The 15,695-nt window shown below is 44.1% G+C and overlaps 1 protein-coding gene across 1 annotated transcript in view; it reads left to right on the forward strand.

Annotated features, from left to right (window-relative positions):
* Window positions 1–371: 371 nt before the first annotated feature.
* The window catches only part of LOC137562270 (uncharacterized), a 294,902-nt gene continuing 279,578 nt past the window's right edge, over window positions 372–15,695 (forward strand). Inside the window, exon 1 of the mRNA XM_068273603.1 lies at window positions 372–401. Within this exon, the coding sequence (XP_068129704.1) occupies window positions 372–401 (30 nt within the window). The remainder of the gene's footprint in view (window positions 402–15,695) is intronic.

A 15,695-nucleotide genomic window follows, 5' to 3' on the forward strand; every position in this document is an offset into this window, starting at 1 on the left:
TGGTGAAAAGCTGTCTCTTATTATGTGCATTTACTGGTGAAAAGCTGTCTCTTATGTGCATTTACTGGTGAAAAGCTGTCTCTTATTATGTGCATTTACTGGGGAAACGCTGTCTCTCATTACGTGCATTTACTGGTGAAAGGCTGTCTGTCATTACCTGCATTTACTGGTGAAACGCTGTCTCTTATGTGCATTTCGTGGGGAAACGCTGGCTCTCATTACATGCATTTAGTCTACGTGTCACGGAGATCTGAACGTTTGGTTTGATGTGTCACGACTCCAAAAAGGTTGGGAACCACTGCTCTAAGATAATCTTTAGCAAACAATAGCAAGGCTGACACTCCAGGAGAGTTGAGCAGGAACAAACCATCATGACCAGCAAGGAATTCTGGGAGAAAAAGGTATTTATACTGCAAGCCATCAAATAAGGCAGCTAACCAATTTGCATGACAAGTATATGCAAATTCCTCACCAGCAGAGCAACTCTGAAAGCTGCAAAGCGAAGACAGGTCTCTTTTCCAGAGACTTGCAACACTCAGACCTAAAGAATGGTCAAACAGCTGTTTGCCTGTGCAGACAGCTGAGCGGATGATTACAAGGGGCGTAGCAATTGGGGGTGCAGAGGTAGCGACCGCATCTGGGCCCTTGGACCAGAGGGGCCCCTTGGGGCCCACCCTCAACCCCAGTATTAGATATTTGTTGGTCCTGTTCTGATAATAATCACTTCTATAGATGCTTTGAATAGTAGTTATCATTAACACACTGTTCCACATCCCCTCTGACACTGTGGTTGTCCTCTATTGGTTTTGATGAACCATATCAATTGTTATGTATAGCATGCTTGTAGGGCCCCAATGCAAAACTTGCACTGAGGTCCATAGCTCCTTAGCTACGCCACTGAATGGAGGCTATTAGATATCAAAAACTTGTCATCATGTCAGTCCACCAGACATTCTTTTATAATCTGTTGCTCTCCTGGTTGTTATGGTGATCCCCTGCTTCTAATACATTAATTAACTGACCCAGAATAAATATCTAGATCCTGCCTCAGGTCTGACTACACTGTGTGTACACTTGTTTCAAGCGTGACACTACTGGAAGCAACTGATCAGCATGACAGACACACAGGCTCTTGAAAGGAGTATACAGAAGATGGCTCTTGTTTCCTTCTAGCTCTATATTTCTGTTGAGATTTCATGTCAAGTTTTCCAGATCAGTAACGTTGTCCAGTATTCTCCAATGGCTTAGAGAATGTGCCACACAACTTTCCTAGACACAGGAGAGCCTGAAAGGAGCTTTAGCAGCACAGTCTCTTAAGCCCGGAATGCACAAGTACAGCTGAGCTGAACTTCAAAGCCAAACTACTGTCTGGTATACAATTATAAACCTGTCTCATAACTCCAGTCCTGTCTGTATAATTATCCAGTCTGCCTTTGACCCAAAAGAAATGTCACATACGTATAAAATCCATCATCTTAGGCAAAGGCCACATTCATAGAGTATGGGAGCTGCTATCTTGCAAAATAATAAAATACACAGTTCAATCTGTCAGCACCACACTGCTATTTTCTGACTGGTCAAGTTTCTGTTTTTATGCCTTTTATACTAAATCTCTTTCACTGGAACTGTCAGTCATACTTTCTCAGAAGAAAAACCATATATATGTACTGTAGATAAATACTTGCTCTACTTACATAACATATGTATGGCACTGTCCACATTTTGATTTTAGTGATTTTCTATACTAAAAAAAGAGAAAATCCTTATTAAGATTTTCCATTTTGTCTGTGGCTATCTTGAAGCCAATCCTGACATAATTTTCTCCCTTACTCTGTCTGTGTATCATTGTCCCCCCTCCTCCCAGTCTTCAGACACTCCCACCCAGGTCTGCAGTAGAAAGTGCATTGAGAAATATTTGCCAATCAGAGAGGAACAGAGAGGGAGGGGAAAGCAGGAGGGAAAGAGGCTTCAGCCAATCAGGCTGCATTAGTTAAGTCTGAGGGGAAAGTAAAGAAGAAAAAAAGAAAACCCAGCAGGCCCTGCAACTTCCTTTGTGCGGCAGATGTACCAAATAAGAGCCAGGGAAACTGGGGAATAATGTTTTATGGAGAAAAAAAATAAGACTGATTTTTAATTTTTGCATTGCCTGGTTAGGATCCTTATTACTTGTTTACCAGATAAAAATAAAGAATTGATTTTTTATTTTATGCCCGACAGTTACTCTTTAAGGAAACCTTAACTGACCCACAGAAGAGGAGACAACCAGCTAGGGCCACATATGCCCAGTAGCCTGCGACAGGGCTCAGTTGGCCTGCCTTTGGAGGGGCACAGCAGCAGAACAGATTACACCGCGAGAACTACAGGGGGCTGGAAGAAGTCCCAGGTAAGTTAAATTGAACTTCTGTAGGTCAGTTAAGATTTCCTGATAAGGCCAAGAATCAAGCAAATGCCCGGGTAATATTATTGCTGCGTCAGTTGTCGCTTTATGGAACGCTGCTAACGACGTGCTCCCGACCCTGCCAGCCATCGAGCAAAATTTTTTGTCTGGACCGATCGACTGAACCGTCCAATGTTGGATATAAATTGGTTGATCGGTCAACATTTGCGTTAACAATTTCACATCACATTCGATCATAGTTATCTGCTGTATATCAATGAGAAATTAATCTAGTGTATGGGTACCTTTTGAGCCTAGATTATAGAACATTTTCACAATATTCTAATGGTCCTAAGATTTTGATGTTGGGTTGGGATGTTGGGTGCATTCTCAAGGAGAGCGCTCACTTACAGGACTAGAATTTTTATTTTTTTTTGTGGCCAAATAGTAAAACTACATTTACATACATTTAAAATTAACTGTTTACCTCCCACACCAAGAATTACCCAAATAAAATTTTTAATTAAAAAAAAATTACAATAAAAAAACATAAATAGTTACCTAAGTGTCTGAACTTTTTTAATATGCATGTGAAGAGGGTATATTACAATTATTTTTTAAATTATAAGCTTGTAAATAGTGATCGATGTAAAACTGGAAAAATTAACCTTTACTTCCAAATAGAATATTGGCCCCATACATTGTTATAGGGACATAATTTAAATTTAAATTGTGTAATGGACAAATGTGCAAATAAAATACGTGGGTTTTAATTATGGTAGCATGTATTATTCTGAAGTTATAATGTCCGAAAACTAAGAAATAATGATTTTTTTTTCTATTTTTTACTTAATATTCCTGTTAAAATGCATTTAGAAAAAAATAATTCTTAGCAAAATGTACCACCCAAAGAAAGCCTAATTGGTGGCGGAAAAAACTGCATATAGATCAATTAATTGTGATAAGTAGTGATAAAGTTATTGGCGAATGAATGGAAGGTGAAAATTGCTCGGATGCATAAGGTGAAAAAACATTAAAGGCTAAACTTGTTAAGGGACAACTGTAGTGAGAAGTATATGGAGGCTGCCATATTTATTTCCTCTTAAACAATACCAGCTGCCTGGCAGCCCTGCTGACTTATTTGGCTGCAATATTGTCTGAATAACACCAGAAACAAGCATGCAGCTAATCTTGTCAGATCTAGCAATGTCAGAAACACCTGGTCTGCTGCATGCTTGTTCAGGGTCTATGGCTAAAAGTATTAGCAGCAGAGTATCAGCAGGATAGCTAGGCAACTAGTATTGCTTATAAGGAAATAAATAAGGCAGCCTCCATATACCTTTCGCTTCAGTTGTCCTTAAAGGTAGTCACAACTTTAATGAGTGCTGCCCACAGAGCTGGGACAATGTCCTCCAGCACCCAAGGCTGAGACACCAAAGGGCGCCCCTCCATCCTTTCCACCCCAGCCGTCACACACTGATTGCTATTGGACTAAGAGGCGGCCCAAGACCCCTAACACCTTAATCTCTAATTATCTGGTTTGCAGTCACTGCCATGTATCCCCTTTTCTTATTTATCTCTGCTTCAAACACAATAGGGGAATGTTAGCTGAGTTAGTTGTGCGCCCCCTCCTACACTGCGCCTTCAGACAGGAGCCTATCTCGCCTCTGCCTCGGCCCGGCTCTGGCTGCCCATAGCAATTGGATTCCATCACTAGAGCTAAAGTTCAGGGTCCCAATGTTGTACAGATGCAGAGCTCTGCTATGGCCTAGGGGTGCATCTGTACAGCATCAGTGTCCCTGAACTATCACCCTAGCAATCAGATCTGATCACTACAGATGGACAGGCTGGGGACATTGGTCTGCTACTGCTACTGCTAAACTAGTAATGAAATAAGTCATATATGGTATTATTTTAACCAGGAAGAGCCAAAGAAAATATTTTAAGGTGTTTTAAAACAGTAGCACTTGTAATGTAAAAATTAGCTTGGGTGAAAAAAATATGTTTTTTCTGTTTTTATGTCTATTTTTCCATACAAAATGCCTATGAAATAGAAAGAGAGTGGAAAAATTATTACTCATGGCATAAATAATGAAAAAGTTATTGATGTATACTGTATTTTTTGGACTATAAGACTCGCTTTTTCTTCCCCAAAAGTGGGGGGGGGGGGGGAAGTCCCTGCATCTTATAGTCCAAATGCAGAGAGTTCCTGACTTGTGAACGCCTGCCTATACAAACCTCCAACCTGCCACATTGTTGGGGACTCCCTATACTGTGCCCATGCAGAGGAGGACACGGGGACACATGGAGGACTCAGGGGGAATTAAAGGAGCATAGAGAAGGATAGAAAGAAGACACAACGGGGCATAGGGGAGGACACAAAGGGGCTGTAATGATTGCATTTATGCATTGCACATGAAACAACATGGGCAATGCACAAGATGCAATAATGCAGGAAATGTCACTGATGAGGAAAAACAGAGATCAAGCCAGGAATAAATGAATAAGGTAATTTATTAACCTCCTTGCCGGTTATCCCGAGCTCAGCTCGGGGTAACCTGCGCAGGAGGATTTCTCAGGCCCCGCTGGGCCGATTTCTATGAAATAAAAAGGAGCACACGCAGCCGGCACTTTGCCAGCCGCGTGTGCTACCTGATCGCCACCACAGCGTGGCGATCCGCCGCGTGCAGCGGTGAAAGAGGGTCCCCCCAGCCGCCCGAGCCCAGCGCAGCCGGAACAAACAGTTCCGGCCAGCGCTAAGGGCTGGATCGGAGGCGGCAGACGTCAGGACGTCGGCTGACGTCCATGATGTCACTCCGCTTGTCGCCATGGCGACGAGGAAAGCGAAACAAGGAAGGCCGCAATCTTCTGATCACCGGAGGCAATCAGAAGTGCGCATACAGAGCGCCCTCTAGTGGGCTTTCATGCAGCCAACTTTCAGTTGGCTGCATGAAATAGGTTTTTTTTATTTAAAAAAAACCCTCCCGCAGCCGCCCTGGCGATCTTAATAGAACGCCAGGGAGGTTTTAACAAATGCAAGGAACATAAATTAGTTGGACGCATAAACCTCATGCACTTCAACAAACATGCAAGAATATACAAAACGTAATAAGAGACAAGCAAAATGAGCAAGTGCATTCAATATGCATGCACAAGCAATCCGGAATATGCAATATGATCTTGCATACAAAAGTATAAAGGAGCATACATCTGCATCAAAGAGTACAATATAATCTCCAGTCTCCCTGCAGGCAAGTGTATTCAAGGAGCATACACATGCAATCTGGGGTATATACAATCAGCCTACTCTGCATAAGGTTTCCATGCAGAGTAACCCAGTGTAGATACAAAATGTGTGCACACAAGCCCCAGAACCAGAATGATATTTACAATAACAATATACAGAAATATATACAATTTACAGAATATGCAGAACTTAAGGAAACAGGCAAACGAATAGTCATACAAGCAGAATATAAACCAAGAGATTATACAGTACAAGGTAATCGCTTAGGCAGAGAATCGTCACAAGGAAAGCACAGGTCAAAACACGGGTAAGGCAACAAGGAACTAGATACTAGGACTAGATACAAAGGCCGCTTAACTCAGGTTAAAGGGGCTAGGACACAGGGATGCAGGAACACAGACACAATGAACTAGCACTGATGTATAGTTTGTGCTGGCCTTAAAGTGGATCCTAGGTGAACTTTTACTCATTGCATAATTGTGTTCCTTTCCTATTGTTTATAGGGCATTCCTCATGCCAAATACTTTTTTGTTTTTGTTTTAATACTCTAATTCCCTATAAACGAAATAAACCATGCCCACAGGTTTTCAGAGAGCCTTGGCAGTAGCAAGGGCTCATAGGAGCTCAGTCTGGGCAGAAGGGAGGAGGAGGTGTTACTAGCCATTGATTTCAGAGGCAGAGGGGAGGAGGGAGGAGGGGAGATTAGTTTTTTTTCACAGGCTGAGTGTTCAAGATACAGATAAGCCTGCCTCTGTGTAATGTTTACAAACAACATGGCTGCTGTCATTGTATCACAGGAAGAAATAATCATCTTCTATTAAAGCTGTTTGCAGCTAGATTTGCTGTGTAAACTATCTAAACTTTAGATAAGATATACAGTGGCTTGCAAAAGTATTCGGCCCCCTTGAAGTTTTCCACATTTTGTCACATTACTGTCACAAACATGAATCAATTTTATTGGAATTGCACATGAAAGGCCAATACAAAGTGCTGTACATGTAAGAAGTGGAACGAAAATCATACATGATTCCAAACATTTTTTATAAAATAAATAACTGCAAAGTGGGGTGTGCGTAATTATTCAGCCTGAATCAATTATTCAGCCCCCTTTGGTCAGAGTGCAGTCAGTTGCCCATAGAAATTGCCTGATAAGTGCTAATGACTAAATAGAGTGTACCTGTGTGTAATGTAATGTAATGTCAGTACAAATTCAGCTTCTCTGTGATGGCCTCAGAGGTTGTCTAAGAGAATATTGGGAGCAATTGAAGTCCAAAGAACACACCAGACAGGGCAGGGATAAAGTTATTGAGAAATTTAAAACAGGCTTAGGCTACAAAAGGATTTCCAAAGCCTTGAACATCCCACGGAGCACTGTTCAAGTGATCATTCACTCAGATCCCCTTATGACACTATTACAGTGCTCACAATGCAGACACGGGAATGTGCCAGTCTGTGGTGTGCCCAAAAATCTCTGTGTTGCCCCTCTGTAAACCTAACAAGACAATGCCATCCACCTAAACTCACAGGCCGAACAAGGAGAGCGCTGATCAGAAATGCAGTCAAGAGGCCCATGGTGACTCTGGACGAACTGCAGAGACCTACAGCTCAGGTGGGGGAATCTGTCCATAGGTACACTGACCAGACGTCCCATTTTACCTGGGACACGTCCCAGGTTCAGGGTCCCCTGTCCCAGGCTGCAATGTGTCCCAGGTTATGTCCTACTTTTGGCCGCTGGGTGTCCCAGCCGTGGGACTCTGTGGCCGCATGAGGTAATGTTTGCTTCATTTACCATTTGCGGAGTTGGAGTAATCGTTTTCTGATGCATTTCATGCGTCAGAGGTAACGGTAGTTGCATTTTATTTGTCAGCAGTAACGGTAGTTGCAATTCATGTGTCAGAGGTAACAGTTGCTGCATTTATAATTTGATGATCATAGAGACTGCATTTGCTACTTTGGGGCTATTGTTGCAGCATTTGGCTTTTTGTAGACTCATGATTATTAATTGGTATGCTAATACTGTAGCATCAGCAGCTTCTGCAGATTACATGCACAATCTAATCCCGTCATAGTCTAATGTCCTACGATATTATTATGTATTTATATAGCACTGGCATCTAAGGCAGCACTTGACAGAGAATGTAGTCTTGTCCTTGGTGGAGCTTACAATCCAATCCCAGCCATAGTCAAAGTCTAATGTCCCGCCATATCATTATTATGTATTTATGTAGCACTTGCATCTTCTGCAGCACTTTACAGACTAAATAGTCATGTCATGTCATGTCATGGACTGACATCCATTAAGCAAATCTCCCATTTCACCTCATCATTGTGGGAACACTGCTTTTTCTTATGTGTCTGGGGAACATTGCCTAATTACCTTTAGGGTCACTTTGCCTATCTGTGTTTTGGGAGGAAACTCTGGCCCACTGCCTCATGGCCCATACTCACGGGCTACAATTGTCGCCCGTGAGTATACGGCGTTGCACGCGCGCGCACCCCGAACTGTCGTCCGTCGCTGATGTCGCCAGGCGATTGAACCGTTCAATCGCCTGGCGACAGTCGCCACCGCAACTCCGCCGCAACTGTTGCTAGTCCGCATGAGTACGCGGACTAGCAACATAATTGCTAATAGACGGCGCTTCCGGCGGGGGGAGGGACAACAGCGACAGCTTCCGCCACATCAGTTGCCATGTCCCTCCGCCGTGTGTATGCGGAGGGACCTAGCGACGAGCTGTCGCCGGCATGTCGCGTACACGCTCCCGTGTGCTAGCGACATGCCAAACAGTTGCCCGTGAGTATGGGCCATAAGAGTTACAGTACATTACAGTTCACTCCGTCCACACCATGTCATGGACACGTCCATTTTCCTACTGTGATCATGGTCATGCCCATTTTTTGGCGCAGCGTGCTACCCCCCCACCACACACACCCCCGCGCACACACACACCACCTCTGTCCCAGGTTGAGCCAAGAAAAATCTGGTCACTGTACCATAGGACAACTATTATCTACTATCGTGAACTGCACAAATTTGGCCTTTATGGAAGAGTGGCAAGAAGAAAGCCATTGTTAACAGAAAAGCATAAGAAGTCCCGTTTGCAGTTTGCCACAAGCCATGTGGTAGACACAGCAAACATGTGGAAGACGGTGCTTTGGTCAGATGAGACCAAAACTGAACTTTTTGGACAAAATGCAAAACGCAGTGTGTGGCGGAAAACTAACACTGTACATCACTCTGAACACACCATCCCCACTGTCAAATATGGTGGTGGCAGTATCATGCTCTAGGGGTGCTTCTCTTCAGCAGGGACAGGGAAGCTGGTCAGAGTTGATGGGAAGATGGAGGGAGCCAAATACAGGGCAATCTTGGAAGAAAACCTCTTGGAGACTGCAAAAGACTTGAGACTGGGGCGGAGGTTCACCTTCCAGCAGGACAACGATCCTAAACATAAAAAATGGGCAACAATGGAATGGTTTAAAACAAAACATATCCATGTGTTGGAATGGCCCAGTCAAAGTCCAGATTTAAATCCAATCGAGAATCTGTGGCAAGATCTGAAAACTGCTGTTCACAAACGCTGTCCATCTAATCTGACTGAGCTGGAGCTGTTTTGCAAAGAAGATTGGGCAAGGATTTCAGTCTCTAGATGTGCAAAGCTGGTAGAGACATACCCTAAACCAGGGTTCCCTAACCTTTTCCGGCCCGGGGACCACTTTCTGACCAAATTTCTCTCCAGGGCCCGCCGGGGGGGGGGGGGGGGGGGGACAATGTCGTGCGCATCGGGTTACTGGGGGGGGGGGCATAGCTAGCATAGTTGCCCCAGTATAGGGAGTTTAGTTGCCCCAGTATGGCTAGTACAGTTACCCCGGTATACCTAGTATAGTGCCCAGTAAAGCTAATATAGTGCCCAGTATAGGTAGGTAGTGCCCCAGTATAGCTAGTATAGTGCCCCAGTATAGCTAGTATAGTGCCCCAGTATAGCTAGTATAGTGCCCCAGTATGGCTAGTATAGTGCCCCAGTATAGCTAGTGTGCCCCAGTATAGCTAGTATAGTGCCCCAGTATAGCTAGTATGGCCCAGTATGGCTAGTATAGTGCCCCAGTATAGCTAGTGTGCCCCAGTATAGCTAGTATAGTGCCCCAATATAGCTAGTATAGTGCCCCAATATAGCTAGTATAGTGCCCAGTATGGCTAGTATAGTGCCCCAGTATAGCTAGTATAGTGCCAAAGTATAGCTAGTATAGTGCCCCAGTATAGCTAGTATAGTGCCCCAGTATAGCTAGTATAGTGCCCCAGTATAGCTGGTATAGTGCCCCAGTACAGCCAGTATAGTGCCCAAATATAGCTAGCATTGTGCCCCAGTATAGTAGCCCCCGCCCACACCCCTCCTCCCGCGGCCGCCGCTGCAGTTACCTTTGCCGGCGGTCTCTTTACATTCCCCCCTCTGTCTCTCGCCGGAGTGTGAGTCACAGCAGCGCGCCCCGCGGCTGCTGTGATGGAGAGGGAAGAAGCAGGAAAGAGAGAGCGGTTCCCATAGTAATAGTAATGGCGTGCCGCTACAGGAAGCCGCTCTGTCTCTCCTGCTTCCTCTCTCTCTATCACAGCAGCTGCAGGGCGCGCTGCTGTGACTCACACTCAGGCGAGAGACAGAGAAGGAGAATATAAGAGACCAAGCGGCCGCCAAAGGTAAGAGCAGCGGCGGCCGCGGAGGGGGACGGGCGGAGGGGGCAGGCAAGAGGACAGTCCCGCGGCCCAACTGAAAACGTCCTGCGGACCACCAGTGGACCGCGGACCACAGGTTGGGGATCCCTGCCCTAAACGACTGGCAGCTGTAATTGCAGCAAAATGTAGTTCTACAAAGTATTGACTCAGGGGGCTGAATAATTACACACACCCCACTTTACAGTTTTTTTTTTTTTTTTTAATGTTTGGAATCATGTATGATTTTCATTCCACTTCTCACATGTACACCACTTTGTATTGGTCTTTTACGTGGAATTCTATTAAAATTGATTCATGTTTGTGGCAGTAATATGACAAAATGTGGAAAACTTCAAGGGGGCCGAATACTTTTACAAACCACTGTAGCAACACAACCAAAATGCCAACATTGTCAGGAATCTTAAGAGGTAAAAAAAAAATGGAATGTGAAGTGGTTGAAAATAAAGTTGCAGGATGTGTTTATTGTAAACATTTTTTTGTAATGAAACCCAAGAACATTGTACAGTGTTGCCCGCAAGACACTGCAGTGGTGCAGACTGAACCAGGTAAAGGTGGATATACCATGGAAATTATATCATATAGCCAAACACCACTCTCAGCTTCTGGGAGTAATTTTAAGCATTGAGTATCCACTTTATTCATTCATAGCCAAAACACCCATCACCCTTTGGCTTTGGAAATTTAATTTGGGGGCTAGTTTTGGCTATTAGATAGACAAAGTCAGAGGCGCTTCTAGAGACCAGCTGACCAGCTAATTGCCTAGAGTGCCAGATTTATGGCAGGCGCTTTGAGGGAAAAAATAGTTTATTTTTCCTGTCCTTAGAGACTGAAAACGTAGGGAACGGAGATATAAAGTTCTAATGAAAGCCTTTGCTGCTCAGCCTCAAATAAGGAATCTACAAACCTTTTGTCTACAACACTTTGTATGGCATTCCTTAATGTTAGTGTTATCTCGAGATCTAGAGTGTGTCTGTGTGACTCCTGTCCTGCCCGCCCCTCCTTGTGACTTGAAAAGAAGAGAGTAGGATGGTGTCTGTGTGCATTCCAGAATGGACTAGCCAGGAGGAAGGAGGGAGATTTTCCCCCAGGCTGCTGGTACAATATATAAGGCAGGGGTCTCAAACTCGCGGCCCGCGGGCCATCTGCGGCCCTCGATACAATTTTTTGTGGCCCTCGCCGGCAAAAGCTTCCTTATAGTTCGCTTCAGTGCTCCCAAGTAATCCGCCGCATCCCCGCCACTAAACGAGGGCTGCAAAGCCCCCAAATCGCCCGGGGGGCAATCCTCATGCATTTCCTGGATGACGTCAATCGCCGCACGGATCGCTGGCTCTCCCCGCCCCTCTCTGAGAAGGAAGAGTGAGAGGGCGGGCAGAGGCGGCGATGCGCCGCGATTGTGAAATTCCTTATGCGGCCCAGCCTCATCCTGACTTTGCCTCCTGCGGCCCCCCAGGTAAATTGAGTTTGAGACCCCTGATATAAGGCAATGTGAAGCACTAGGATGGTTGAGGGAAATAAATGTACAATTTGATGGCAAGCTGGTAAATGTACACAGCATGATGCAGAAGAGAGGCCTGCCTCCTACAGTGTCCTTAGAAAAAAACTCTGTCTGCTTTCTCACCATTGTAAAGACTGCATGTGGTCAGCTAGTTAAGGTATTACACAGGTTGAAAAGTTTTCGACAGTCCCTAGACTCCATGTGGCTGCTGCAGCCTTATGTGAGAGACAGGCAGGACAGGAGTCACATTACAGGCAAGTAGCCTCTGTGTTATGTGGCTACAATACAGATATGCTCACTGCTCCACGTCAGGCTATTCTCAGTCTCTCTCCACTCCTCCTCTCTCCCTCATTCACCTTTGTCTCCCCCCTAGTGCTGGCTGTCTTTTCCTCCTCTCAAATCAAATCAAAGATAGCTTTATTGGCATGATGAAGATTAATTACAGGTATTGCCAAAGCAAGGGGAAAAGAAGGACATGGAAGGGGGGGTGGGGTAGGGGGACAATGGCTAAGCAGTATGTGGACATTTTTTAGGTTTACAGTTTCGTTATGCTCCTCTCAGTCTGTGGCATGCTGTGACATAGTGTGCAGCGGTTGTCACTGTGGATTCCTCTTCTCCCAGTAGGACATATGTTTTTCTCTCATCTTCTAATGTGAGAAAGTCTGGGAATGGTTCCAACAATTTCTGAAAGTAAGTGTCCCTGGTTGCAGTATATTAGGGGCAGTGCAGCAGGAAGTGGCTTTCATCCTCAAGGGTTTTCTGCACAGTGGTGGCATAGTCTCTCCTCCCTGGGTTTGTACGTCTGTCTGTGTCTCCCAGACTCTATTTCGAGGTTGTGAGCACTCAATCTGTAGACAAATGGATTTTCCTCTCTTGAGAGTTTTGGAGCTTTTCCAGGCATGGGGCCATTTTATATTCTTTTTGTAGAGACTGGTATATGGTTAGCTTTTGTGACTGTTTTATTTCACGCCTCCATTTTTTCACATAGTCCTCTTTGCTCTTGGCTGGGGTGTGTTTCATCTGCCTCTCTCTGGATAGTGTAATTGTTAAGGGCTCTGCCTCTGGCACAGACAACATGGGTTCAAATCTCTGCTTCTTCCTACTCAGTAAGCCAGCACCTATTCAGTAGGAGACCTTGGGCAAGACTCCCTAACACTGCTACTGCCTACTGAGCAAGTCAGCACTGAGTCTGCCAGGAGAAAAGTAATTATAAATGTTCCTTGTTACTCTCTACTTTGCCCCCCCCCCCCCCCCCCCCCCAAACTTAACCTTACAATTGAATCACCCAATTTTATTATTGGTAACCCTAGCCTATAGCTGTCAATGCATGCATTCATGTTTACAGACAGGTTCTTTCAAAATGATCGAATATGGCGATTATCAACCACCACATTGATCAGAATTTCAATCAATCCATGGCAAAAATGTACCAAAAGTACAATCAAGCAGTACATTTTTACAATTGCACACAGCAGTATAGAGGCGGTAGATCCGCAGCTCGTAGTATTGCACTGAAACACTACTGTAATACAATTATTTTCTGGTGAAAAGCTGCCGCATTGCGAATATTTTCATGGAGGGGGGGGGGCGCCACAGGTTTCCTTGCCTGGAGTGACACAATGGCCAGAGGCGCCCCTGGACAAAGTGCTGCTGCAACCATATTCGACCCCAGTGCTTAGAATCTGCCTCTGTAAAAAAGTATTGAAGTCTAGGGTGCCATGTTAGTTTTCTTCATAAGTTAACTGACAAATTGCCAAACACGCTATCAGCACCAAGTTTGCTTTGAAGGTTAAGGACATTTGTGGGAATATGTCTATCATGCTTATTCTATGCTAGTGTTGGTGTTTAAATTTGACATAACAAATTCGGAACAACCGCATACAGCTGAACACTTACACTTACTCTTATACTTATACGGTACTCTTTCAATAACGAACAAATAGACAGGTTCGGGGGGAGTTCACTGCTCACACTTTTTTCACTTTTTCTCCTAAGTTTTCACCAAGGAGATAATTTTCATTCTCTGTTTTAAGAGAACCCGAGGTGGGTTCTAAGAATCCTAATTGCACACAGAAGCTGCGTCTGCATATAATACCCAGCCTCTGTTGCTATACAGTTCCCCCCACAGGCCCCCCTGCACTCTGCTTGCCCCATAAATCATACGGCGTGCTAAGCGACAGACAGCGTGTCGATAGCTGGCTGTTTATATATGTACTCACTGCTCCCCCGCCTCCTCTATGTCGCCGCTCCCCGCCCGCAACCCTTCCCTCCAATCAGCGGGAGGGAAGGGACGCGGGAGGGAAGCGGCGACATAGAGGAGGCGGGGGAGTGGTGAGACTGACAGTACAGATATAAACAGCCAGCTATCGACACACTACATGTCGCTTAGCACGGCGTATGATTTATGGGGGCAAGCAGAGCGCAGGGGGGCCTGTGGGGGGAACTGTATAGCAACAGAGGCTGGGTATTATATGCAGACCCAGCTTCTGTGTGCAATTAGGATTGTTAGAACCCACCTCGGGTTCTCTTTAAAATAACTTTGTAGCACTCCACAAATTGAAAACATACCAAAATGTAAGTGAAAGTACTGTCAAAATTATTCTTCCTTGCTGGCGGTTTAAACTTTATTTTATTGACAAGGTGTGAAAATACCACCTAGGAGAAAACTCAGGAGAAAAAGTGAATTGCATACGGGCCATAGTGTGAGAAAAGCCTTAAACATAGTTAAGTAGCATGAAAAAGCAATATAGCAATTTCAACTTAGCTAATACTTTGAAAGATCTGAATAACCTTGTTAATGTTCTGCAAATATAGCTGGCTTTACACTATTTAGTTATCACTCGATTTTATTGTGGATGAATCTGTCAATCAATTTTGTTAATCAATTTTAGCCTATAAAGTGGTATGAAATGCAACATTTTCTGTTTGCCCTAAAAGATTATTTACAGCATAAAATCTACTACCACATAAAAAAATTGTAGCAGAAAAGCATTCACACAGTTAAACACATCACTTTGTTCTTTAGTGGAAAGCTCCTTGCTTCAGTGGGCAGCTTCTGGCCGCATCCAAAGAGGTGATGGTATTCTCTTTTGTTTACATTCCTTTGTCAGATACATTTAGTAAGCATCACCAAACTGCCTGAACAGAGCTATACTTAGCCGAGGAGCAGAAAGAGCTGAGAAGTGATCGCTAGATAGATTTTAATAAATAAATACAGCAGCTATGCAATAAAATGCAATGGCAGCTTTCAGAGCAGATAAACTGTACTTTGGGAATTTGTAAACAGAAAATATTACTTGAGCATAAAAGCAAATATGATAACTGTATGGGTAATGAAAAGTAGGAAAACACATTTTTATTGAAAGTTATGTCACATTTTTATCCCTCTTTAGTATTGATCCTAATATCGATCGCAAATGTTTCAATCCACTTCAGTTTTATCTGTGGCAGTCGATGACTGCTGCTGTGCCTCAGCTTTCACTCATGCAATGCAATTGCAGTAAATAATTTGTTTAAATCAAATAATCATTAGTATTGTTTTATAAATGACCACCATCACAAATTCAGGTAGTGTTTAGGTGGAATATACAAATATATTACACTGGACAGTCAGGTGAAAGTTTTATAATGCAGCCAATAGCAGTGACATCAAAAGTTCAAGTAAGCAGAGCAGGATTCAAATCTTGTGGCAGCAAGCCCCACACACACTATAAAGCACAGACTAATCTAGGCCCTAGGTTCTCAATGTGTGGTACGCGTACCCCTGGGGGGACTTGAGCTTGATATACTTAAAGTGGACCCAAACTAAAAATACAAGATTTCAGAAATAAAATCTATTTTCTAAATTATAACA

This window comes from Hyperolius riggenbachi, chromosome 3 (genome assembly GCF_040937935.1).
Source record: "Hyperolius riggenbachi isolate aHypRig1 chromosome 3, aHypRig1.pri, whole genome shotgun sequence".
Lineage (NCBI taxonomy): Eukaryota > Metazoa > Chordata > Amphibia > Anura > Hyperoliidae > Hyperolius > Hyperolius riggenbachi.